Genomic DNA, 27,898 nt, shown 5'->3' on the forward strand with positions numbered 1-27,898 from the left:
CTTTTTTCTTTTTGCTTATGTGGTGCTGAGGAATTGAACCCAGGGCCTCCGGCATGCAAGGCAAGCGTTCTGCCACTGAGCCACCTTCCCGGTCCCCTTCTTTTTTATTTTGATAAATATTTTATATGATCAGAGACTTCGGGCATTGCACTTTTGTGTTCCCTCCCAGTATTTACTTTTTTTTTTTTTTTTTTTGCTTGTACTGGGGCTTGAACTCTGGGTCTGGAAACTGACCCTGAGCTTCTTTTGCTCTACCACTTGAGCCACAGTGCCACTTCTGTTTTTGTTTTTGTTTTCCTGTCATGGGGCTTGAACTCTGGGCCTGGGCACTATCCCTCAGCCTTCAGCTCAAGGCGAGCACTCTACCACTTGAGCCACAGTGCCACTTCCAGTTTTTGGAGTAGTGTACTGGAGATAAGAGTCACAGAGTTTCCTGCCTGAGCTGGCTTTGAACCGTGATCTTCAGATCTCAGCCTCCTGAGTAGCTACGATTACAGGTCTGAGCCACCAGTGCTTTGCCTTCATATTTACTTTTAACAAATATGAAGTATTTATTTACTTTACTCATTTACTTTTAAGAATAAAGCATTCATTTTCTGCAGTTTTATAAGAGGGAACATTTTGTTAATGGGTCGTAAAGTCTTAGAATTGAAAGGTTTCTTAGAGTTAGTACTCTAATGCAGCCTCCCATCCAGTGTAGAGCTTCTTTCCTTGCGTTTTCTAAGAAGCAAGTTATCTTTCCCTTTAATAGTCAAGTTACCAGAAGCTGGATAGGCTTTTTATAAATACCTGGTTGGTTGCTGTAGAGAATTTCAAAACAAATGTATTATTGTTTTCTCTTTATATACAGTTTTACTGGTTAAGTCTATTTTGTAAAGGTTTGCATTTTGTGTACACTTTGTCGAGAAAGGAAAAATTAATTTCTGTTTTGTTTTATTTTTTGGCTGGTTGTGGGGCCTGGGTGCTGTCCCTCAGCTCTTTAGCTCAAGGCTAGCACTCTACCACTTGTGCCACAGCGCCACTTCTGGCTTTTTCTGCTTATGTGGTGCTGAGGAATCGAAGCCAGGGCCTCTACCACTGAGCCACCTTCTCAGCCCCTAGTTTTACTTTCATATTATTCTATGTGGGGTGTGCGCTCATAGCCTATGTCCTGTTCCTTAGCTTTTTCTGCTCAAGGGTAATGTCCTACCATTTGAACAGCTCCATTTTCACCTTTCTGGTAGTTAATTGAAGTTAAGATTTGCACAGACCTTTCTGGGCAGGCTTCACAGTGAAATCCTTATATTTCGGCCTCCTTAAATATCTAGGATTGCCCAGCTAATTCAGTGATTTTATGCCTGTCTCTTTTTTCATTCTTGGATTTTGTTTTTACATGTTTAACAAATTGTATTAAAGATAACTTAGGACATACATATGTTGAAAGATTAGGGCTTTTTTTTTTTAACATGATAGAGAACTAGCAAAAATAAATTGTTGTTGTTGTTCTTAGTTTTAGCATTACGTGACTCCTTTGTATGATACCTATCCCTTTATATCTGCTTTTTATTTCTTCGTCTATTTTTTCTTCTCTTATTTAGCAACTTAAAACAGCGTGGACTTGATAAAAAAATGGAACCTCTATTCCACTAGTTGTCTTAATGAGATACGTGGCATTTGATTGTAGCTTTGATGTCTTCATGAATAACCCTGTGATTTATTCATTAACGAGTTATATGTATATTTTAGATGGACAATAATGCTTTAGATATTTTTTGAGTTTACTTTTAAAATTAACTTGTAATTGAATATGTAAAAAGATATTTGAAGAATTATCAATATATTTGATTTCATGTTTGAGTTGAGCAACATTATTTGTTCTTACCATTTTTTAGGAGGAAGATACCAACTAGAGATAAAAATACCAGAAACATACCCATTTAATCCCCCAAAGGTATTGTAACCCTATTTTTGTGCATGAACTTTTAAGACATGATATATTTCTTGACTTATCTAATACATACTTTAGAGCTTCTTAACTTTTGCAGCTTTTAAGAATTGTTTACAACTGTGAATAAATTTAATGTGGACAAGTTTTCCAGTCAGTGACAAAGGGCTTGCTTCTGAAATCATAATGAAAAGGAAGCTTACTCCAAGGCAACCTGTAATGACTTTGTATTGGAAAGTAATGTGCATCTGAAAAAGACTCAGACACTTAATTAAGAGTGTTGCTGAGCCCTGGTGGCTCATGCCTATAATTCTAGCTACTAAGGAAGCTGAGATCTGAGGATCTTGGTTCAAAGCCAGACCAGGCAGGAAAGTCCATGAGGCTCTTATCTCCAGTTAACCATCAGAAAACCAGAAGTGGCACTGTGGCTCAAGTGGTAGAGGGACAGCACCTAGGCCCAGAGTTCAAGCCCCACAACTGACAAAAACCCACAAAAACTTGAGTGTTAACAGTTTGAGATGGATTCTTTCCTCAAAAAATATTTGTTTTAAGGAGAAGAGTGTGTTGATTTTTCTTCATAAATTATTTGAAGGCTAGAGATGTAGGTCAGTGGTAAAACACTTGCCTACTTTCTTTCTTTCTTTCTTCTTTTTTTTTGGGGGGGCTGAGATCTGAGGATTGGGTTCAGAGCCAGTCTGGCTGGGCAGGAAAATCTGTGAGACTCTCATCTCCAGTTAACTACCAGAAAACCAGAAGTGGTGCTGTGGCTCAAGTGGTAGAGCGCTAACCTTGAGCTGAAGAGTTCAGGGATAGGGCCCAGGCCCAGAGTTCAAACCCCATGACCCACCAAAAAAAAAAAAAAAGTTATTTGGAGTTGTTTCACTTTGAATCATGACTTTAAATTTTAGCCTTCTGAGCACCTCAGATTCCAGATTCCAGCTTGCCCTCCCCCTTCCTTCTCTCTTTCCCTCTCTAGCCTTCTTCCTGCCGCACTCCCCCCCCCCCCACTACCTGCTTGAAAAGTAGTTTTGATGATCTACTCCATCCCTCCCCTCCCTCTTTTTCTTTTTACCTTCCCTCCAATACTTTTTGCTTTAATGCCTTCCACAACTTAATTCATTTTCTTTTTTTTTGGGGGGGGGTGGGGGTCCGGTTGTGGGGCCTGAACTCTGGGCCTGGGCGCTGTGTCCTTGTGCTCTTCAGCTCAAGGCTAGCGCTCTACCACTTGAGCCACAGCGCCACTTCTGGCTTTTTTCTTTTTGCTTATATGGTGCTGAGGAATGGAACCCAGGGGCTCAGGCATGCAAGGCAAGTGCTCTACCACTGAGCCATCTTCCCAGCCCTTAATTCCATTTTCTTCTTTACCTTCACCTATCATTTCTACTGAACATAGAGGTCTCCCTTTCAACCTAGATATTTGTTCTTTGTAGGTGATGTTTGTTGTTCTCTGCCTTCGTGTTTTCACATGAACTTTATGTATTTCGTTTTTGAGTTGGTCCTAGGTTTTTTGGTTAAGGATAATGCTTTAAAACTTGAGGCACAAGTGGTAGAGTGCTAGCCTTGAGCTGAAGAGCTGAGGGACAGTGCCCAGGCCCAGAGTTCAGGCCCCATGAAAGACACACACCAAAAAAAAAGAAAAGAAAACTTGAAGCACAGATCTACTTCCTGCTGTATATTTGGTGGTTAATTGGAGATCACAGTCTCTTTGACTATGCTGTGGACTTTGCTGTCTTCATATCGTAGCCTCTTAAGTAGCTAGGACTATAGGCATTAGCTACCTGCACCGGTGTCTCACATGAACTTACAAACCCTTTTTAAATGTTGGATTTCTTTTGAGGTCTGGTGAAGAACCAGTGTACAAAGTTGAACCTGTAAAATGTGTCTTGTCTGTTCCTTCTCTATCATTTATATAATACCAGTTATATTATTTTCAGCATAGCTTTTGTTGTTGTTGGGCCTGGGTGCTGTCCCTGAGCTCTTTAGCTCAAAGCGAGCACTCTTCCACTTGAGCCACAGTTCCACTTCTGGGTCTGTTATTCTGTTGATTGTGTATGTTCATTTTCTGATAAAAATTAACTGTTGTTATAAAATATACAGGATAAAATACTAATAACCTTTTTTTTGGGGGGGGGGTCTGTCGTGGGGCTTGAACTCTGAGCCTGGACACTGTCCCTAAGCTCTTCATCAAGGCAAGCGCTCTACCACTTGAGCCACTTCCACTTCCGGTTTTCTGGTAGTTAATTGATGATAAGAGGCTCATGGACTTTCCTGCCAGGGTTGGCTTTGAAACATGATCCTCAGATCTCAGCCTCCTGAGTAGCTAGAATTACAGGCGTGAGCCACCAGCACTCAGCAAAAAACTTACAATCTTAAGGACATTTTAGGTACATGGGTTAACAAATATACATTTTTTCTGAAGCCTTTACCCACATCCATCTCCATAGCCTTTTCATCTTCTTAAACTAAAACTATCCATTAAACAATAACTCCCCATTATTCTTACTTGAAGCTTTAATAAAAGCATTATCCTTGCTGGGCACTGGTAGCTCATGCCTATCTGCTGAAATCTGAGGATCACAGTTCAAAACCAGCCAAGGCTGGAAAGTCCTTGAGACTCTTATCTCCAATTAAACACCAGAAAACCAAAAGTGCCACTGTGGCTCAAGTGGTACAGTGCTAGCCTTGATCTAAAGAACTCAGGGAGAGCACCCAGGCCCAGAGTTCAAGCCCCATGACCGACCCCTCCCCTCCACCCCCCCCCAAAAAAAAGCTCTATTCTACTTTCCATGAATGTCACTGTTATAGGTACTTATGTAAGCTTTTTTCTTTTTGCTTATGTGGTGCTGAGGAATCAAAGCCAGGGTCTCATGCATGCAAGGCAAGTGCTCTACCACTGAGCCACCTTCCCAGCCCCTTCCCCTTAGCTTTTTTGCTCAAGGCTGGCACTCTACCACTTGAGTCACAACTTCTGGCTTTTTGTTAGTTAATTGGAGATAATCTCATGAACTTTTTTTCATATCAGACTTGGAACTTTGATTACAGGTGTGATCCTCTGGCACCTGACAACTTGCACTTTAAATTGGGTCAATTATGTAATGCATTTATGTATTGCCTCTATACTCTATACAAGCTCCAAAGTAATCTTAAAGTACTGGCTCTCCGTCAGGCACTTTGACATAATTACAGTCAGGTCCCTCCACTAGCAGTTTTGCTTTTTTTCCCCCTCGGTAGTGGGGCCTGAACTCTGAGCCTGGGCACCGTCCCTCAGCTATTCAGCTCAAAGCAAGCACCTTACCACTTGAGCCACAGCGCCACTTCTAGCTTTTTTCTGCTTATGTGGTGCTGAGGAATTGAACCCAGGGCCCATGCATGCAAGGCAAGCACTCTACCACTGAACCAACTTCCCAGCCCCCAGTTTTGCTTTTTGTAGTCAGACCATATCTGAAAACACCAAATAAAAAATTGGAGAGGCAAATGTTTCCTAATACTTCTTAAATTTTATATAACTTGCTATTGTAATAAGTGTATATGTAGGTACTTACATTACTATGTAAGTATATATAATAATGTTATTATTTATCTTCTACCATGTTTATAAATCAAACTTCCTTATAGGAGTTTCTACAGGGAAAAAATGGTATATAATGTATAATACTATCTTCAATTTCAGGCATCTACTAGAGCTCATAGGATGTATGTCTCCCCCAGGGGTTAGGGCAACTGTTATTAATATAGCTGAAATTTGAGAAAGTAATATAAATACTTATATTTATTATTTTCCATGGAAAGAGTGTATTCTCCCACCCACCCCCTTTTTTTTTAAAGGCCTGGGAAAGACCAAAGAGAGAGAGCTGGGAAAAGAAGTGGGAAAGAAAAAAAAAAAGACGGAAGTGGTGCTGTGGCTCAAGTGGTAGAGTGCTAACCTTGAGCTAAAGAGCTGAGAGACAGCACCCAGGCCTAGAGTTCAGGCCCCATGACCAGACCAAATAAAAAAAAGAAGTGGGAAAGAGCTGGGAAAGAAGTGGGAAAGAGACAGAGCTGGGGAAGATAGCAGGGAAAGAGAGAGAGCTGGGAAAAAGAGCTCAGAGAGCTGGGAAAGAGCTGAGAAGGAAAGCCCCCCCCCCTTTTTTTTAACAGTATTGGTATTAAATTTCAGGGACTTGAGTTTCCTAGGCAAACACTATCACTCTCTTGCTGCCCACTGAATATTTGGTTTATTGTGTAATAAATTATATACTAGAAGATTGACTTGTAACCAAAGGTATTACAGGTTTGAATCAGCTGAAGTAGAGAAATTTGATAAAATATGTACATCCAGTTTTTGCATGCAAGCGTGTGTGCGTGTGTGCACACGCACGCGCACGCGTGTGCCTGCTGCGTGTACGCTGCTTCTGAGGCTTGAATTCAGGACCTGAGCATTATTTATTCCCAGGCTTTTGTGCTTAAGTCCAGCACATGATCCATAGCTGGCTCTGAACTGTGGTCTTCACATCTTACCTTCCTGAGTAGCTAGGATTACAAGCGTGAGCCACCAATGCTCGGTGTGAATGCATATTTAAAACCATGTTTAGGTGCTGGGGATGTGGCTTAGTTGTAGAGTGCTTGCCTAGCACGCATGAAGCCCTGGGTTTGATTCCTCAGTACCAAGTAAACAGAAAAAGTAGTGCTGTGGCTCAAGTGGTAGAGTGCTAGCCTTGAGCAAAGGAAGCTCAGGGACAGTGCCCAGGCTCTTGAGTTTCAAGCCCCAGGACTGGCAAAAAAAAAGTTTAGAATTAAAAAAAATTACTGAATAATATCTTTGAATTTCATTCTTGAAACTGGAAGTTCTGGTGAAAATGTAAGTTCATATTTATCATGACCATAGGAGAACTGTTTGTAGAATTTAATACATCCTGTGGGAAGAGATAAGAAGGCTGACAGTAGTGATAGTTTACTGTATGGATAAGAATTGTGTGATCCAGCAGGGCGCTGGTGGCTCACGCCTGTAATCCTAGCTACTCAGGAGGCTGAGATCTGAGGATCGCGGTTCAAAGCCAGCCCAGGCAGGAGACACCTTGAGACTCCTATCTCCAATAACCACCAGAAAACCGGAAGTGATGCTGTAGCTCAAGTGGTAGAGCGCTTGCCTTGAGCTGAAGAGCTGAGGGACAGCGCCCAGGCCTAGAGTTCAAGCCCCACGGCCGACCAAAAAAAAAAAAAATTGTGTGATCCATTTTGTCTGTTAGAGCACACACATATACATATACAAACATATATATATACATATATGTATATATGATTTTTTGTAGCATTAATTGATGTTTCATAATATTTAGAGTCTTGTAAACACAATGTTAAGATTGTGTTTACTTCATAGTACTCGCTGAGATGCTCTGAAGTTTTCAGGTAGTTTATATGGAAACATGGAGACTTGATTTGTTATAATAGATGTCCGCATACTATAAACTATTATCATATCTGTTTTGTAGTCACATCTGAGCTATGACTCTAAATAAGTAACTAAAAGTATCACTGTACTGTTAGTATTTTTAAGCCACTACTGAGAGTTAAACTCAGGGCCTTGCATTTGCTCAACGTTTTCATTCCGTTTTGGTATTCTGCCGTTGCTCCCCTGCCTCAGTTAAGAGTCTCAAGCTGGCCTGGAACCTTCATCCTCAGATCTCAGCTCTTCAGCTCAAGGCTAGCGCTCTACCACTTGAGCCACAGCGCCACTTCCAGCTTTTTTTGTGTATATGGTGCTGAGGAATTGAGCCCAGGGCCTCATGCATGTGAGGCAAGCGCTCTACCACAGAGCCACTTTCCCAGCCCCTCTACATTTTTTTCTTTTTTAAAAAATAAAGTAATTGTATAAAATAGGGTCATATAATAAGGTAGCTTATGAATACCGTACATTTTGATCAGTGTCACCCCTTTTAACATTTTTTTACCCCTCTTAAATGCTCCCATTCCCCCACCCCCCTTTGGGGGGGCGGTTGTCAGTAGGTCTTGAACTCTGGGCCTGGGCGCTGTCCCTGAAGTACCACTTCGGGCTTTTTCTGTTTATGTGGTACTGAGGAATCAAACCCAGGGCTTCATGCATTCTAGGGAAGTACTCTACCACTGAGCCCCATTCCAGCCCTACAATGAATTCTTAACCCTCTCCCTCCCTTCCCCTCTTCATTCATCTTGACCCTCTCCTTGTGGTCCCCTTGCATGTACCCATTTTCTGGTGCTGATTTTGTTTGGGCATTGATCAAATTTTTCTAAAAAAGAATACTATTTGTGCTCTCCATAAATTATATTACAATTATATTGTAATCACTTGCATACCACCTTTCATGTTTACTTATATATCGGTACATTCCATCTACTACAAATGAGGGAAACCATGCAATCTTTGTTTCTCTGGGCCTAGATTACTTAATACAATTTTTTCCAAGTCTTTCCATTTCTTTGCACATGGTACAGTAATCCTTTCTAGTGGATGAGTTAATTTCCATAGTTATATATACTACGTTTTTTTTCCCATACTTTGGCTCTGCTGAATAGTGCTGAAATGAACATAATTATACTGATGGCTGATGACTATACTGTTTTAAGATTTTTGCTAGCTGTACATCAGACAAGAGCCTAATACCCAGAATATGTTTGGAGCTCAGAAAATTAAATTCTGAAAGGTGGGGTGTCAGTGGCTCACGCTTGTAATCCTAGCTAGTCAGGAGGTTGAGATCTGAGGATCATGGTTCAAAGCAGCCGGGGCAAGAAAGTCTGAGAGTCTTATCTCCAATTAACCACCAGAAAACTGCAAGTGGTGCTGTAGCCCAAATGGTAGAGTGCTAGCCTTGAGCTGAAGAGTTCAGGGACAAGTCCCAGGCCCAGAGTTCAAGCCCTACAACTGACAAAACAAACATCCTCAAAAATTAAACCCTCAAAGAAACAACCCAGTTAATAAATGGACTAATGACTTGAGAGACTTCTCAGAAAAAGTAGAAAAAATGACCAATAGACACAGGAAAAATGCTCATCTCTGGCCAGAAAGGAATAACCCTGAAGCCAGGTACCATTGGCTCATACCTATAATCCTAACCACTCAGGAGACTGAGATCTGAGGATCACAGTTTGAAGCCAGCCCAGGCAAGAAAGTCCATGAAACTCTTCAAATAACCTACCGTGAAAAAGTGGGAAGAGATGCTGTGGCTTGAGTGGTAGAGTTCTAGCCTTGAGCGGTTCAGGGTCAGTACTCAGGCCCTGATTTCAAACCCTAGAGGAAAAAAAGAAAACCACACTGAGATTCCACTTCATACCAGAGAGAATGGCCACTATCAGTAGAACAACACAAATGCTCATGAGGCTTTTGCCAAACCAGAGCTTTATTACACTATTGGTAGGAATATGTGAGCTTGTTCAACAACTCTGGAAAGAAGTATGGAGGTTCCTTAAATAAATAAAGAATACCCTATGGCCCAGCAATCCCACTGCTGGGAATTTATCCAATAGAACACAAGTACGGCTCTACATTTTTGTTAAAGAAGTTGAGTTTAGCCGGGCGCTGGTGGCTCACGCCTGTAATCCTAGCTACTCAGGAGGCTGAGATCTGAGGATCGTGGTTCAAAGCCAGCCCAGGCAGGAGAGACCATGAGACTCCTATCTCCAATAAACCACCAGAAAACCAGAAGTGGCGCTGTAGCTCAAGTGGTAGAGCGCTTGCCTTGAGCTGAAGAGCTGAGGGACAGCGCCCAGGCCCAGAGTTCAAGTCCCACGACCGACAAAAAAAAAGAAAGAAGTTGAGTTTAATGAATGGGACAGTGTTCAGGGTTATTTGTGCAGACCATTTGTTTATATAAGACATGATTAAGGAATAAGATTGAAATCTCATGAAAATAGGTAGTCAATGATAAAAGACAGTAAGAGGAAGAGGGAGGGAGAGAAGGTAAGAAGAAAGGAAAGAAAAGAAGGCATTGAGTCGGGTACCTGTGGCTCATGCCTGTAATCCTAGCTACGCAGGAGCCAGAGATCTGAGGATCACGATTCAAAGCCAACCCTGGCAGGAAAGTCTGTGAGACTCTTCAATAAACCACTGGAAAACTGGAAGTGGTGCGGTGGCTTAAGTGTAGAGCACTGGCCTTGAGCTGAAGAGCGCAGGGACAGCGCCCAGCCCAGAGTTCAAGCCCCATGATGGACAGAAAAGAGAAAAAAGAAGGGATCAAGTAGGTCACACAAAAACTGCTTATATAAGCTGGGCCTGTTGACAATGCCTGTTGTGGCAGTTGAGGCTGAGGTGTACTGGATTATATAGCAAACCCTGTTTCAAACAAACATGCCAGCCCACTAGATTCACTGGTAGATAATTGAGTGTCATGAAAAGCAGTTTTGTTCATTTCTAAATCCCAAACTAGTTACTTCTACCTGTAGAAATAAGAATTAGTGTAGTGATTTTATTAGTTTTGTTTCCTTGATTTTGCATATGTATGTAGGTGGCAGGGGGAATTGGCTATAGGAGACTCTTCCTTAAACAGCAAAATATATGGGCTGGGAAGGTGGCTCAGTGGTAGAGTGCTTGCCTTGCATGCCTGAGGCCCTGGGTTTGATTCCTTAGTACCACATACGTAGAAAAGGCCAGAAGTGGCACTGTGGCTCAAGTGGTAGAGCGACAGCCTTGAGTTGAGTTGCTGAGGGACAGTGCCCAGGCTCAGAGTTCAGGCCCCACGACCTACAAAGAAAAAAAAAAGGCACCAGTGGCTCATGCCTATAATCCAGCTACTTCAGAAGCTGAGATCTGAGGATTGAAGTTCAAAGCTAGCTTTGGTAAGAAAGCACATGAGACTTTTTTTGCATGTGTGTGGTGGTGGTAGGGCTTGAACTCAGAGCCTTGGCAATGTCCCTGAGGTAGTCCCGCTCAAGGCTAGTGCTCTACCACTTTGAACCACAGTGCTGCTTCTCATTTGGGGGTGTTTAACTGGAGATAACCGCTATCCTAATAGCTTTCTGAGTAGCTAGGATTACAGGTGTGAGCCACTGCACCTCGGCCTGTGAGACTCTTGGCTCCAATTTACTACCACAAAGCCAGAAGGAGAGTTCCATTCCTTTTGCTCAAGGTGTACAGTGCTATCCTTGAGCAAAAGAAGCTCAGGGACAGAACCCCCAAAACAGGCAGGGGGTGGGGGTGGAGAAAAGAAAAGATGAAAAGAAAAGCAAAATATAGAGCCATGTCTTTAATACTAACTACCCAGAAAAATGAGACCTAGATATTTGCTGTGTGATGGGATCCTAGGCAGAAAATAACCAGCAAAATTCTGGTCTGCAGGCATCCTTCAAGTGGTAGAGTACCAGCTCAAGCAAGATCAGGAGTCATAAGGTCTTCCAAACTGGAACCAGTTTGGAATCTGTTAACCAACCTCCTTAAAAACAATACACAGATTTGGGATGTAGCTAAATGGTAAAGTTCTTGAAAGGGGCCCTGTATTTAATCCCTGCACTGTAGATACAGACCCCCAAAATAATTTTGTCCTGAAGCACTTGTCTAAATTATAACCTTTCTGACATGTTTAGTAGTAATTTAAATTTGTTTGTTAGTCTTGTTCAGCATATTAAACCATTTCGCGCAAGTGGCGCTGTGGCTAAAGTGATAGAGCGCTAGCCATGAGCAAAAGAAGTTCAGAGAAGAACAAAGAAGGAAAAAGACTAGTAAGCCACTTTGTTTTAGCTTAGCGAATACTGTTATTTCATTGGTATTAATGTCTTTTTGAATTGAATTCAGTGCATAGGTAACATTACAGGGTGTGGCTCGTGCTTAGCATTTGTTAGGAGGAAATGGTTACTCTCTTTCTTGACTTTCATTTTATTTGAAACAAATTGACTAATAACAGTTTGCCATTTATTATTATGTGTGTGTTTGAGCAAGTGTGTACACTTGAGTTTGTTTTTGCTCCTGCATGAGTGCGTACACCTGTGTTGTGCCAGTACTGGCCTTGAACTTAGGGCCAGGGCTGAGTTCAAAAGCCCTTTAGCTTTTTGCTTAAGGCCAATACCGTGCCATTTGAACCACAGTTCTACTTCTGGCTTTTTGGTGGTTAGTTGGAGATGAGTCTCATGTTTTTCTGCCCTCGCTGGCTTTGGACTACAGTCCTCATGTCTCAGCCTCCTGAGTAACTAGGATCAAAGGTTTGAGCCACTCAGGACCAGCACAAATATTTTTGTGTTGAAGTTTAACCACATACTAAAAATAACAAAGTTTATCCAGGCACCAGTGACTTTACTCCTGTAATCTTAGCTACTCAGGAGGCTGAGATCTGAGGATCTTGGTTTGAAGCCAGCCTAAAAGGCAAATCCTTGAGATACTTATCTCTAATTAAGTGGGAATAAGCTGACAGTAGAGGACCGAGTCACGTTGTAGCAGGCCATCGTTGATCAGTAAAGCTGATCCATGTTAGAGCCTTGAGTTCAAGTCTTCATTTACCAGCACAAAAGTTTTAAATAAAAATAAGTGATTGGTTACTGGAAAGTGAAATGTGAGAGAGATTATTGAGAAACATGCATGAAGACACTGGCAGAAAACAAGAAGAAAGCGGTATGTGGAGAGGAGTAGAGATGTAGGCTAGTCTCAGGTTAAGGAGTCAACATTGTAGACATAAAGAGAATGAGCTGAGGATGATGGTGCACAACTGTAATCTCAGCATTGGAAGGCAGAGGCAGAGGGAGGAGGATCCCAATTTCATTGTCATTGTAAGCCATAGAGTGAGACTCAAGAAAACAAGCCGGGCGCCGGTGGCTCACGTCTGTAATCCTAGCTACTCAGGAGGCTGAGATCTGAGGATTGTGGTTCAAAGCCAGCCCGGGCAGGAAAGTCCGTGACACTCTTATCTCCAATAAAACCACTAGAAAACCAGAAGTAGCGCTGTGGCTCAAGCAGTAGAGCTCTCGCTTTGAGCTGAAGAGCTGAGGGACAGTGTCCAAGCCCAGAGTTCAAGCCCCATGACCGACAAAACAACAACAATCATCACATAAGTGGTTCATACCTGTAATTGTAACTTAAGTATAGAGATCAGCAGGATAGTTTTTTTGTTTTTGTCAGTTGTGGGGTCTGAACTCTAGGCCTTGGTGCTGTCCCTCAGCTCTTCAGATCAAGGCTAGCACCCTACCACCTCAGTCACAGTGTCACTTCCGGCTTTTTCTGCTTATGTGTTGCTGAGGAATCGAACCCAGGGCCTCATGCATGCAAGGCCAAGCACTCTACCACTGAGCCAACTTTGCCTTTAGGATGGTATTTTGAAGTGAGTGTAGGCAAAAAAAACCTGACAAGACCCCCAACTCAACCAGTAGCAGGGCATGTTGATGCTCTTGTCACTCCTGCTACCTGCAAGATTGAGATTTTGATGATCTCCAGGCCAGTGTAAAGCCAGAAAAAGAAGCAAGTTTGTGAGACCCTAAAAACTAAATATCTGGATGGAGTGCCTAAAACAATAAGTATAAATAGGATTTTATTCCAGGCCCACCTGAATAAAAAGTAATGTGGGCAAAATGGGGTATGAGGTATAGCTCAACTTAGAGATATCTTTTTTTTTTTCCTTAGAGATGTATTAAGTTTGAAGACCTACTTCAAACCCCAGTGTTGTAATTAACCCTATAAAGGGAAAAACAGTTTTGAGAGACCATTAAAGGACCATAGGCAGTGGAGAGAGAAACAGACATATTGAAATTAGTAAGATTATTAAAGCTGGGCACCAGTGGCATGTAATCCTAGCTACTCAGGAGGTTGAGATCTGAGAATTGCGGTTCAAAGCCAAGCCTGGGCAGGAAAGTCCATGAGACGCTTATCTCCAATTAACTACCAGAAAACCGGAAGTGGCGCTGTGGCTCAATTGGTAGAGTGCTAGCCTTGAGCTGAAGAACACAAGGATAGCACCCAGGCCCAGAGTTGAATTCCCACAACTGACAACAAATAAACAAAAAACCTCCCAGCTTTGTCTGTTCAGGTTTGATTACCCTGGCTGGCTTTAGACCTTGATCCACTGGCAATTGGCTTGATGACAGATTTTGAAACTAATTTAAAAATCATGTCTTCTAGTTATTTCTTTAAAATACATGTTAAAATATGTTGTACAATTTAAATGGCTTTATTGTCTTTCCATAAATATATATAATATACTTAGATCAGGATCACTTCCTCTATTACTGCTTTATCACTTTAACCCCTCCCCACACACACACCTTTTAAATCTTTCTTAGAATTTTTTTCCTTTTGTTGAACTAGTTTTTATTCCATAATGTTTTCATAGAGTTAGCCTGTCACTTCTTGGTTTATTCTATTATTTAAAAGTTCAAATGTCATTTTTATTCTAGGTCCGGTTTATCACTAAAATATGGCATCCTAATATTAGTTCCGTCACAGGAGCTATTTGTTTGGATATCCTGAAAGACCAATGGTAAGAGATTTTGAAAGTATTTTCTTCCCTCTCTCATATGAATATCAAGGTTTTAAGAAAATGAAAGGTATAATTGTACCAAAACATAAGGAAAAGTTGTATTTTATCTTTTGGGGGTAATAAGATTCCTTCTCCTTCCCTCCCCTCCCCACCCCTCCCCCTCCAGGCTAGCATTCTACCACTTGTGCCACAACTCTGCTTCTTTCAGACTTTTTGGTAGTTTATTGGAGATAAGAGTTTCATGGATTTTCTTTTTTGCCCGTCTTGGAGCTTGAACTCAGGGCCTGGGCACTGTCCCTGAAATTTTCTGGCTCAAGGCTGACAGTCACTTAAGCCAGAGCTCCACTTTTGCTCCTCCTTTTTGCTGAGTAGCTAGGATTATAGGCATGAGACAAAACATATATTTTGAAAAGGCTCTAGATACATGGTTCAAGTGGTATAGCATCTAGTTGAGGTCAAGTTCAAGCTCTAGTATCACAATAATTTAAAAACTCTACCACTTGAGCCACAGCTTCTAGCTTTTTATGTGTATGTGTTATTGAGGAATTAAACACAGGGCTTTTTGCATGCTAGGCAATGATAATTCCACCACTAAGCCACATTCCCAGACTCCCATGGATTCTTCTGCCCAAGCTGGCTTCTCAGTGCCCCCTCCCCTCTAAGTAGTTAGGATTACAGGTGTGAGCTACACCAGTTCTTGGCTAACATTTCTTAATATATCTTAAGTACATCATCAAACATGTATTATAATTGAGATAATCTCTACCTGAATTTATGGACACTTTTAGAATAATGACTGGTGCTAGTTTTACTTTTTAAAAAATTCTTGTTTGCTGGGCACTCTTGGCTCACGCCTCTAAGCCTTGCGACTCATGAGACTGAAATCTGAGAATCACAGTTCAGAGTCATCCTGAGCGGAAAAGTCGGAGACACTGTTATCTCTTCCCCCACCTTCCACTGAGTCAGAGACTTGAATTCAGGGCCTGCGCAATTTCCCTGAGCTTTTTTACTCAAAGTTAGTTCTCTGCCACTTTACCTACACCTTCACTTTTGTAGTTGGCTTGGAACTGTGATCCTTAGATCTCAGCCAGCTAAGTAGCTAGGATTACAGGTGTGAGCCTCCAGAGCTCTGGCCTGGTTTCATCTTTTAATAAGGTTCTTACATTGTAACCCCTCAAATTCAAATCCTAGTTCTTCCATTTGTTGAGTTCTGTAGTCATGAGCAAATTAGCTGAATTCTTTGTTTCCTTAGTTGTGAAAATGAACTGTATACTATGTTACAAGCATGAGGGGAATTAAGAACTTCTTTTATGTTTCTGGCATATTCTGAAATTGAGTAAGTTTTGTAAGAAATGGGGTAGGATAATAAGGTAAAAACTATTAATTAGGTCTAAGCTGGCTTTCTAATCTCAAAGTCATATTTTACTATGGGAATTTTTAAATTATTAATTGTGATACTAGAGATTGAACTTGACCTCAACTAGATACTATACCACTTGAGCCATGTAGCTAGAGCTTTTTCAAAATACATGTTTTGTCTCATGCCTATAATCCTAGCTACTCAGGAGTCTTGAGTTTTGAGGAACAAAAAGCCGAAGTGAAGTTGTAGCTTAAATGACTGTCAGCCTTGAGCCAGAAAAATTCAGGGACAGCACGCAGGCCCTATGTTGAAGCCCTAGTATTGACCCCCCAAAAATCCATGAGCTGGGAATGTTGCTTAGTGGTAGAGTGCTTGCCTGGCATGCATGAAGAAGCCTTGGGTTTGATTCCTCATAAAGAGAAAAAGCTGGGAGTGGTGGTGTGGCTCAAGTGGTAAGAATGCTAGCCTTGAGCCAGAGAAGCTCAAGTGTCTAGGTCCTGAGTTCAAGCCCCAGTACTGACAAATAAAAAATCCAAACTGCTGTTTCTTTACATAATCTTTCTTATCTAATCTATTCTCAAATTCATCACTGCAGCTTCTTACACTGAAACTCATATGATACTCGTTTTCTTTTTCCTAGTTTCTGTACCTTGTCTACAAGTCAGTTGGGGAAACTCCCAAAAATCTGACCAGCAGGTTTACTACCCATTGATCCAAACTATATATAACCTTTTCTCTAGATAGCCAGTCACCTCCCTATTTACGACTTGGTTTATTTAGGCTATTTTCAGCAGTAATACTTACATTTATTAATTATAATCTAAGCAGTATTGATGTACTAAAGGTAGATCTCATTCTGTTGACTCTCTGAGATTATAAGCATGAGCAAACAGAACCTTGCTTTATTTCAAATGGGTTTTATTTTGATGTAGTTGTAGTCTTGTTTCTCATTAAATACCATATTCAAGGCCAGGCTCACTCGTGAAGGCCTAGCTACTCAGGAGGCTGAGATCTTAGGATCCAGGTTCAAAGCCACCTGAGTCAGGAAAATCAGTGAGATTCTTATTTCCAATTAACTACCAGAAAACCAGAAGTGGTGCTCTGTGACTCAAGCGTAGAGCCTTCGCCTTGAGCTGAAGAACTGAGGGAGAGTGACCAGGACCAGAGGTCAAGCCCCACAACTAACCAAAAAGTAAAAGTAAAAAATTTTTTTAAAAAATATATAAATATTCAACAAATGATTCTAGTTTACATTGTTTGTTTCCTTCTAGTTTCAGCTTATAGATTTGGACCTTTGTTCCATTTTGATTTTTTTTTTTTCTGGTCATGGGGTTTGAACTCTGGGCCTGGGTGCTGTCCCTGAGCTCATCAGCTCAAGGTGAGCGGTTTACCACTTGAGCCACAGCACCACTTCTGATTTTCTGGTGGTTAATTGGAGATAAGAGTCTTGTGGAACTGGGAGCTGGTGGCTCATGCCTGTAATCCTAGCTACTTTAAAGTAGGAGGCTGAGATCTGAGGATCACGGTTCAAATCCAGCCCAGGCAGGAAATTCCATGAGACTGTTATCTCCAGAAAACTGGAAGTGGTGCTGTGGCTCAAGTGGTAGAGAGCCAGCATTGTGCTGAGGAGCTGAGGGACAGCGCTCACGCCCAGAGTTCAAGCCCCACGACTGACAAAAAAGATACAACACCCATCATGCCCTTGGATTCTTTCATTACTAGACAGTTGCTCTACCAACTGAGCCATGCCATGCCCTCTACCCATTCCTTTACTTTGTAGAAATGAGAATCCATTCTTGGTGTGTAGATACTATTTGTAGTCATCAATGATAATGACAAGAAAATTAACAGCAACAATAAGAAAAAAAAGGACTTTTTCAAGATAGGATGATTTGAATTATTTATGAAACACGACTTTTTTTTTAAACCTTTTAAAAAATTATTATTGTCTGGGCCTTGGTGGCTTATGCCTGGAATCCTAGCTAGTTAGGAGGCTGAGATCTGAGGATCACGGTTCAAAGCCAGCCTGGGCAGGGAAGTCCGTGAGACTCTTATCTCCAATTAATCACCAGAAACCGGAAGTGGTGCTGTGGTTCAAGTGGTAGAGTGCTAGCCTTGAGCTGAAAAGCTGAGGGACAGCGCCCAGGCCCCCAGAGTTTAAACCCTATGACTGAAAAATATTATTATAAATGTATATAGAGGACCTCCAGTTATGTAAGTCAGGTAATGACATTTCTTTCTGGAGGATTAAATTTATTGTTCGTAAGGTGTGTTGTACCAAGAGGCATTATTACTTAAAAGACTGAATTTTTAAAACTAAAAGGCAATCAAATATAAATATGTATCTTAGCTACATAATTAATGTAGATAACTTTATCTCCAGTAGGTTGTTATGCATCATTTTGTGTTTGTCATCTTTTTTTTTTGGTCGGTTGTGGGCATTGAACCCTAGGCCTGAGCTCTGTCCCTCAGCTCTTCAGCTCAAGGCTAGCGCTCTACCACTTGAGCCACAGCACCACTTTCAGCTTTTTTTGTTTATGTGGTGCTGAGGAATCGAACCCAAGGCCTCATGAATGTAAGGCAAGCACTCTGCCACTGAGCCACCTTCCCAGTCTGTGTTTGTCATCTTAAAGTGGGCTATTTCCCTATTTTGAAATGTAGGGCAGCAGCAATGACTCTCCGCACTGTATTACTGTCATTACAAGCACTGCTGGCAGCTGCAGAGCCGGATGATCCACAAGACGCTGTAGTAGCAAATCAGGTAAGATTGCTTTCAAAAGACTTCTCATGTATGTTCTGTATATCAGTGGCTTGCTATGTTAACATGTGAGCACACTCTCTGTTGAAAGTAAGTCTGGAAAGGGTTTCTTCTTTTTTAGTAAGATTATGTTGTTAGAAGTAATAGTATTGGTGTATTGATTTTTGTCAATCATAGGAATGGAACTCAGGGCCTGGGCGCTGTTACTGAGCCTTTCCGCTCAAGGCTGGTGCTATCATACTTTCAGCCACAGATCCACGACCCATAAGAGTCTCATGGACATTTCCTGTATGGGCTGGCTTTGAATTCTGATCCTCAAAATCTAAACCTCTTGAATAACTAGGATTACAGGCAGGTCCCACTGCACCAGGCATACTTTTTTTTTTTTTCCGGTTGGTCGTGGGCCTTTAACTCTGGGCTTAGGCGCTGTTCTTCAGCTCTTCAGCTTAAGGCGAGCATTCTACCATTTGAACTACAGCGCCACTTGCAGTTTTCTGGTGGTTTATTGGAGATAAGAGTTTCCCGGACTTTCCTGCCTGGGCTGGCTTTGAACCGTGATCCTCAGATGTCAGCCTCCTGAGTAGCTAGGATTACAGGCATGAGCCACCAGCGCCGGGCCTGGGCATAATTTTTAATATTATAGTTTAATTTGGGACATGGTACATGATATTTTCCTCTTGGCAAACTGATTCTTTAATGTTTTAATTTATATATTATATATTATTTATATATTATAATATATTAATTTAATTTATATATTCCTTTCCCTGGAAATTATGTTCACACACACATTTGGTAATATGTTCTATTTGTATAGCAAATAGAATTATCACTTCATATTTTATGTATGTATTCGTATTTGAATTCAGAGTTGAACTCAAATTTGATTTCAGTTTATCCTTTTAGTTTCTCTCAGGTTAAGGTTTAACTTAAGGTTCCTTTTAGTATGTGAAATAGTTAACTAGTTTTACATATTTCCTTATTGTGAATTCATTGCAAACCTGGATAATTTTGTGGTGGTCTTGAGACTTTCACTCAGGGCATGGGTATTGTCTCTTAGTTTTTGTGGTGAAGCCACTGAATACATTATTTTTATTGTAATAGGATTCCCTTCTCCCACTTTAAAAACATGAGTATATATTAATTTACAAAGTAAGAGGTTACCCTGACGTTTCATACAACGTATTATCACAGTCCCTCCCCATTACAAAGTAAGAGGTTACGCTGACGTTTCATACAATGTGTTATCATAGTCCCTCCCCATTACAAAGTAAGAGGTTACGCTGACGTTTCATACAATGTGTTATCATAGTCCCTCCCCATTACAAAGTAAGAGGTTACGCTGACGTTTCATACAATGTGTTATCACAGTCCCTCCCCATTACAAAGTAAGAGGTTACGCTGACGTTTCATACAATGTATTATCATAGTCCCTCCCCAGTACATCGTCCACTTGTTCCTCCTACTTTCATGATAGTGTTTGTGTTTTTCAAGTTCCGGGCCTTGAACCCAGGGCCTGGGCACTGTCCCTGAGCCTAAGCTCAAGGTTAGCACTGTTGCGCCTCAGTGCCACTTTCAGCTTTTTCTGAATAGTTTATTGGAGATAAGAATCTCACAGACTTTTCTGCCAAGGCTGGCTCAGAACCATAATCCTCAGATCTCAGCCTCCTGAATAGCTAGGATTACAGGCATGAGCCACTGGCACTGGTACCTAGCTTGAAATATATATATATATATATTTTTTTTTTTAATTTTTTGTCAGTCGTGGGGCTTGAACTCTGGGCTTGGGTGCTGTCCTTGTGCTCTTCAGCTCAAGGCGAGCGCTCTACCGCTTGAGCCACAGCGCCCCTTCCGGTTTTTAGCAGTTTATTGGAGATTAGAATCTCATGAACTTTCCTGCCCGGGCTGGCTTTGAACCACGATCCTCAGATCTCAGCCTCCTGAGTAGCTAGGATTACAGGCGTGAGCCACTGGCGCCCGGCTTTGAAATATATCTTGATACATTACTTAGTACTAGTTTTTGGCTTAGAGAGTCAAATAGATTAATTTATTTTCTTTTATCACAACCAAAATCTTGGATGACATTCCCCTTAATGCAGGCACTAGGAAGTGAGTTATATTTTATTCTTTTTTTTTTTTTTTTGACATGTGAGGGTGTTGCATATTGAACCCAGTGCCCTGGTGCTTCGTAAGCACATACTATGTCTGAGCCACACCTCACATCTTTAATGTGAATTTACTTTATTTGGTAAGCAGGCTTATTAGACAATTATAAATGGAGCTACCATATTGAGTATTACAACTATTATGCCAATTTTTCCCTCTTCCATACAGTACAAACAGAATCCTGAAATGTTCAAACAAACAGCTCGGCTTTGGGCCCATGTGTATGCTGGTGCACCAGTTTCTAGTCCAGAATACACCAAAAAAATAGAAAACTTATGTGCTATGGGCTTCGATAGGGTAAGTACTTGTAGAACCTTATTACTGTAAATCTTTGGCTCGTTTAAGTGCTCTAAGAAATAAGAACAAATCTGGTTTGGTGAAACATGTTATTCTACTTAAATTAGTGATTGATTCCGGTTAACGGTTTTTAAAGCCTTTTGTTCACTTCAAGTACAAAGGCAACTTTGTTCTAGTGAAAGGAAAAGTAGGGATTCGCTATTTTAAACTATTTCCTCCAGATTTGATTTTTTTTTCCTCTCCTCTTTGCAGAATGCAGTAATAGTGGCCTTGTCTTCAAAATCATGGGATGTAGAGACTGCAACAGAATTGCTTCTGAGTAACTGAGGATAGAGAGCTGCTCATAGTCAAGTTTGCCTCTTGAGGAGCACCAACATCTGTTATTTTTAGGGTTCTGCATAAATTTCTTTTAAACTGGCATTCTTGCCTAATGATGTTACCTAGGCACCATTGGAGACTGAAAACAACAAATTCCCTGCTCTGTAAATAAAGCTAATTAAACGTCTGTGTACATTTAAAAGGGGACATACTTTTAATTTTTTTTTCTTGATAGTGTAAAAAATCTGAGCTAAGCTAAAACCATGGAGAAAACATGCTACTTTAGTGTTTAGCAGTGTAACAAGACTAGCAAGAGTTTGCTTCTGGATTTTGTTGAATAATTAAGATAATATTTTGAGTGTGTCAGGGCCATTCAAATTGTTGGTGTTGCATCACAGCTACCTTAACTGTTCTGAACATGGATCCTCTGTGCCTGTGAATTTACTTGCATGCTTGTACTTGACTTCTTAGGAGGGGAGCTGAAAAGACCACCACCATTTTAAGCGTTAGAACATTTGTAATAGGAGATTTCTCCAGAATTGAAGTTGGTGACCTCTTCAGAGCCTTTTTGTTCCTGTCAGCAGATTGGGAAACGGAATCTTTTCTCCCATTACTGTACACACTACCATTCTAATGGAAAGTTTCTCTGCATTGGGTGGGGGATGAGCTAGGGTATTATGGATGAGAGGGGGCAGTGTCCATTGCTCCATTTTTAGGTCATAGGTTTGGAATGTTTCTTCACACACATTAAGATATCCTATGTCAATAATAATGGAAAAAGGGAGCCTCCAATTTTACTACTCTTTTAAAAAACAGTACATACTGTTGCTATACTCCCAGATTTAATGAAAGGACCCAACTCAGTTTTTCATTGAATTTCACATAGATTTTTTTAACTTGATTAGATTTTTGTCTTTGAGAACTTGCCACAACGCAATCAGTGTTTTCAGTCATTTTGAGCCTAAGTTTGGGCCATTGTGGACACTGCTTTACTAGATACGTTCAGTCACTGCTCACTGCGCTTCCCCGTGTTGGCACCTGAAAACTGGGTTGGGGTTTTACTGTACATACTTCAGATGCACATAGGAATAGAAGTGTGTTATAAATCTAGCTTTCTTTATGATGTTTCTGATAGGGAATTGAAACTTCTTGTACATAGTCAGGCTTTCTATTCATATTAATGTGATCTTTCTTTCTAAGTTCCAAGTTTCAACATTATTAGTTTTGCAAGCTCAACCACAATTTGACCATTTTATGAAGCTTGAAATGGATTTATGCAGGCAGTTTGATACAGAGTAATATAATTCTTATTATACTTTCAGGACCAATGCAAAATAACAAAAATGTAATGGAATCCAACTGAATTATAGAAAGGTTGTATATTGACAGTCATATTATAAAACTTTGCTTTCTTAAGTGTTATTTATCTTAAGCTATAATCATTAAGTGTTTGGAAGATAATTTTTGAACCTATTAAGTCAGCATAACTTACTTCATTTGACTTTTGAATAATCTTGGTACTACAAGCAATAAAAGAACCATTATTAAACATTTGTAATGTTAAAAATGTGAAGGTTCTTCCAAAAACTTGTAAGGCTTTCCTAATTAATAGTAGACTCTTACAGTTTATATTAGTGTATAGTAAACACAATTTGCTGTTCTCTCCCCTGTATTTGCTTAAGCTTAAATATCCTCAGTCACATTGTTTTTTTTTTTTTGCTGTAGTTTAGTTATTTTTTAAAGATGCCAAAGGAAACAAGATTTTTCTTTATTTATTGAAATAGCTAAAACACTTTTCTTTATATTTTGAAAGGGTGGGATATGTGAAAACATACAGTTTTGTTCTATTATTGGTTAGAAAAAAATTTTAAATTGAAGGTGACTTTTTAATATTAGTAATGTTTGGGTTTAAACAAATAAACACATTTATCCTGTTTATTGTTTACCCATACTTTCAGGGTAGATGTGAGGAGAGAAAATTCAGAGGATACTAAAGTCAAGCATTGCATGCTCTGCTCTTGGAGGCAGCTGATCTTGCTTTGATTTTTTGCACACATTTGCCCATGTTGGCCACATACTTTATCTACTCATCTGACTACATTTCAGCACCCCAATGCCCAGGAAACTGGAAATAATACATGGTGTAACAAGATCATAATGGAGTCTTGACCTGGTGCTGAGGCTGATGATTCTAGTACTTAGGATATAAAGAAAGATAGGTAATGCAAGGCCAGATCTTTTCAACCCTCAACATTTAAACCCCAACATTAAAAAGCTACGCTTTCCAGTAGCGTAGCTCACCCACTGTCCTTCTCGTCCTTTGCTTTTTATTTCTGTACTGGTGGATTTAGTTTGCCAAAGATCCAAAGGCAACTGCTTTTTCCGCTAGTATTAAATGCATTTGTGAAAGGACACCCTGAGTGAAATTGTTTTTTATAATTTTCTATTTGGGAATGTCAGTTTTAACAGCCCTCAATACTAAGATATGAAGTTACACTTAGGGCAGATAGATTTGTTAGTCAGTGATCTTCCAGTAGGCTGTTAGAGTCAAGCCTGTTTCCTGCTTCTGTGCCTGAGTTTTACAAGAAGTAGTTTACAGTATGTCTTTACAGGTTAAAGAATGAATATGTTTGTGATCCAAACAAATACACAGTTACATGTATCTGAGGAACCTTGGTACTAAATTTAGATGCTCTCCAAAATGTTCAGACTTTTGATTGATTTACTTTAATACATAACACCTTCAAGGAAATGACTCATTGAGGAGAGTAATTTATGAAATAAAAGGACATTTTTTTTCTGAGAAATGTCACATTTGTGATTGTTAACACTTAAAACTATGCAAAAGATTCTTTTTAAGTATCTAAGAATTGGCAGTTAACAGGTGTTGCTTATTTATCCACTACAGAATGAAGCTTATTCCTGTTTGGGCTGCCAATGTGACAATAAGGAAGGTTATGCCTGATTTGAGCCTTGAAAGGTGTAGTTGAGGTGTTTTCAGTCTTAAGTGTAGCAACACAGCCCCTAAGAACATACCTTTGTTGTTGTAGGAATGTCAGCTGGTCCTGTGCAGAGGAGAGCTGAGCCAAGTGCACTCCTTGTGCACAGGTGCAAACTGGATAGGAAAGAGGAAGTGATCTGAACTTTATTTCATGGTCTTTTACAAATTGATGTTTTATTTATCATTTTTCCTAGTTTGAGTGAATTTGAACTCCAGGTTTTGGTACCAATTTATAAAGTAAATCCTTACTATCAGTCAGAAGGGAACTTGAAGTATTTATTGATAGTCTTTTTCTCGTGTGACAACTTCAGCCTGTCCAAATTATGTCACACATTTTGTTTGCACTGTTGCAATATAGCTTAACAGTCTCGTGGCACGGGGTAGGGAAGTGCTGACATTTCCCTTCCCCCTGGTGGGTCTTCTGTTAGTGCTTTATTGGACTGATCTAACCTCATAAACACAATCACCTAAATGGAAGTTGTGAATGTGCCACCTTTTTGCTTGGTTATTTCAACCATGCTGCTATATATAATCAGGTGTGGCACTGTTCAGTTTGGTTCTGAGGGTGAGCAGCTCTAGAGTCATTTGCACTGTGCTGTTAAACAGAGCCTGGTCTGCTCGCTGTTACCTACTTTTTACAGGCATCATAATAAAAGCTAGACTATTTCTCTGGGGGAAAAGAGACTTATTTAATGTAATTTAAAGACTTTTCCAATAGAAAATGAAAACTATTGAAAATATCTATTTTTTAGCTTTCAGCAATTGTGATGGTGCTTTGTAGTGGTGTCTGCTGGAAGTCTACTGCCATTGTAGGGATTCTCATTAACCTCACCAAGAAAGAACCTTGCTTGTCAGCTGCTCTAGATCTCTAAACAATGTTAGTGGTGGTAAATTCTGTAGGAGGGTTTATTCTGAGCCATTCACTTCCTGTATGGGGAAAATGCGTGGGTTACCAAAATACCATTGAAGTAGGGTGGGCTGTGGGTGGAGGGCTGGGAATTTGTCTTGAGAAATAAAAACTACGAAACACTTTTGTACACAACTGATTTTTTAAAAAATAAACACATTTTTAAAGATGTTGAATTTTTCCCCCTTATTGGGAATTCTTAAAAATAAATGCATGCATGTTTTCCCCTGAACATGATTCATATCTTATTTCTGGCTATTCATCTCTAGACAACAGGGAGCTCAAGGTAGATACGTGTTGGTGGCACACAGGATAAAAGCTCTAAAGTTGTATCAGGTTTATGGCTGAAATTAGCAAGCTTTTCTAAGTAGAGCATCATTTGGTTAATTTCTAATCCAAATGCTAAAGAAATGCAGTGCTTGGAGCTACATTTTGCTGTTTCCACATGTACTCACGAGTGCTCTCAGGTTTCGTGGTGCTCGGGCAGGAGGAGCATGAGTTGTTTCATAAAGTGCCCAGTTTTTGTTTCCCTTGAGGCTGCAGAGCCAGAACTATAACAACCCTCAGTTTCATCAGGGTAAAATAGTTGCCCAGTATTTTGCAGTATGGTAATGATGAAATGAGCTAGGAGCCAGGCATTTATTAACCTATTAGCGGTTCTTGCTTACAATCCTACTTAAGAGCCGGAGACCTACCGGATCATGTTTCAAGGCCAGGCTGGGCAGAGGAGTTGGAGTGGTCCAAATCTGTAATCTAGTTGCCTGGGAGGCTAAGTTTGGCCCATTACTGTCCTGAGCCAGCCTGCTGGTTAAAAGTTGGCTACAATGCCACCTAACTCAGTAATGACATGGTTGTATGTGTTCACTACAGGGTGAGCACAGAGCATGGGTGCTGTTGCCAGCAGCATGATCATTAGCAGTATGGCCACCACACAGTCCAGCCGGGGCACAAGCCTACCTCAAGGGGAAAAGCAGGATTGGAAGCAAACTTGAGTTCCCCTACCCCTTTCTTGTAAATGTTTAAAAAAATGGAAATGTTAAATGGAAGAAATCCTAGTAAATAAGTATACCCATCTCTAAACTCTAGGCAAAGTTTTTTTTTTTTTTTAAACAAGGTTTTTGTTCTATGTGTTATGTATTTAACATTTCTTCACTTGTCTTCGCTCGGTAATGAGTTTTTAGGTTGGGCGTGGGCGGCTGCACAGAACCATTGAGGAAATGAGTGGTTTTGGTGATAGTTTGGAGATTGCCACTCACTGAAGCAATTGCTTTGGGACTCTGCAAACCAGAACAAGGATTAATGAAGACTAGATAAAAGTAACAATTACCAAATTAATGTGGGTGAAATGAAAGAAAATAGGCTGTATGTAGTAAAAGATGAAGACTGAATCCACTGAGAATAGTAAAGAGGAGAAGTACCTGTAGTACAATGAAGTTAAAATTATGCCTTTTATTTTTGAGATGTAAACTGAGCAGGGTGCTCACAACTCTAATCCTAGCTACTCAGGAGACTGAGAAATGAGAATCCTTCCGGGCAAAGAATAATGAAGACCACCAGGAACAAATGCCAATGAAAGTGCTACACTTGAGAATCAGGTTCTTCAGCAAATGAGAAATGAAATTTTAATTCTTGAACACAGAAGAAGCGAATGACAGTATGGGAACTACAGGATTCTGGGGAGAGTGAGCAGTGTGGTATTTTGCTTGTGTAAATTGTGAACAGCTTACAGCAAAGAATTTAGAAAAGGTATGTACACAGATTTTCAAAGCAGTACCTAGGTTTTATTGATGAAGCTGTATGAGCAAGAAACTAAGGAACTACAATAGAAATTAAGCAGTTAGTCTAAAGCCACAGGCTGGATCTCATTTTCATCTGATCTTAGAAGGTAAGCAGGATTAGGCCTGGTTGGTGCTCAAAGCGAGCAATTCAAGATAATGAACACATGGCAACTTTGACATCAGCTCAGTACAGCTCAATGATACCTCATGTCTATGGAGGCTGACATTGCAAGGAAAAAAAAAAAAGCCATCCCTGGTGGCTCACCACTGTATTGTTAGGGAACCCACTTTGAAGCTGGCCCAGGCAAAAAAAGTCAGTGGGACTCCAATTAACCACCCAAAAGCCAGAAGTAGAGCTGTGGCTCAACTGGTTGAATGCTAGCCTTGAGGAATAAAAAGTTCAAGGGTAGTATCTAGGTCCTGAGTTTAAGCCCAATGAAAGAGAGAGAAAAACACTAAAACCTTGGAAAAAGACTAAAGTTTACAGAAGCTACTATCCACCTAAGATGGGAAAGGCATTTGAGGAATATAGTCCGTTTTCATGTATGATTATCTTTCACAACCAGAACGCAGAAAATGTGAAAATTTTCCTTCCTAAGAGGTCTTCAAATCTTATAAAGAATTCAAAGTCATGGCCAAATAACCCTAATGGGACCCCAGTTTGCACATATAAGGGGAGTACATTTTTGCGTCACCTCCTTATTGAGTCTTTTGCCATACACATTCCTGTGCACCTGAATATAGTTCAATTGTATTGAATAATAACACCTAAAACAACTGCATGCACCAACTCGACTGGAACAGCACGGCTAAACCTGAAGAGCCATGTGGCAGTGAAGGTGCTCAGTGGTAGAGTGCTTGCAAGCATGAAGCCCTGAGTTTGAATCCTCAGCACCACATAAGCAGAAAAAGCCGGAAGTGGCGCTGTGGCTCAAGTGGTAGAGCACTTTAGCTGAAGAGCTGAGGGGCAGCACCCAGGCCCAGAGTT

The 27,898-nt window shown here is 40.5% G+C and overlaps 1 protein-coding gene across 2 annotated transcripts in view; it reads left to right on the forward strand.

The window, feature by feature from the left end:
* Ube2k (ubiquitin-conjugating enzyme E2K) overlaps positions 1-23,493 on the forward strand; it is a 53,534-nt gene extending 30,041 nt beyond the window's left edge. Inside the window, exons 3-7 of one of the 2 annotated variants that reach the window (XM_013009049.1) lie at positions 1,872-1,930; positions 14,243-14,325; positions 18,347-18,446; positions 20,778-20,906; positions 21,159-23,493. In XM_013009049.1, coding sequence (XP_012864503.1) covers positions 1,872-1,930; positions 14,243-14,325; positions 18,347-18,446; positions 20,778-20,906; positions 21,159-21,233 — 446 coding nt within the window. In that variant the 3' untranslated portion in view covers positions 21,234-23,493. The remainder of the gene's footprint in view (positions 1-1,871; positions 1,931-14,242; positions 14,326-18,346; positions 18,447-20,777; positions 20,907-21,158) is intronic. The other variant, XM_013009051.1, reaches the window with a different exon arrangement.
* Positions 23,494-27,898: the final 4,405 nt, after the last annotated feature.

Source organism: Dipodomys ordii, unplaced genomic scaffold (assembly GCF_000151885.1).
Source record: "Dipodomys ordii isolate 6190 unplaced genomic scaffold, Dord_2.0 Scaffold8, whole genome shotgun sequence".
NCBI classification, from domain to species: Eukaryota; Metazoa; Chordata; class Mammalia; order Rodentia; family Heteromyidae; genus Dipodomys; species Dipodomys ordii.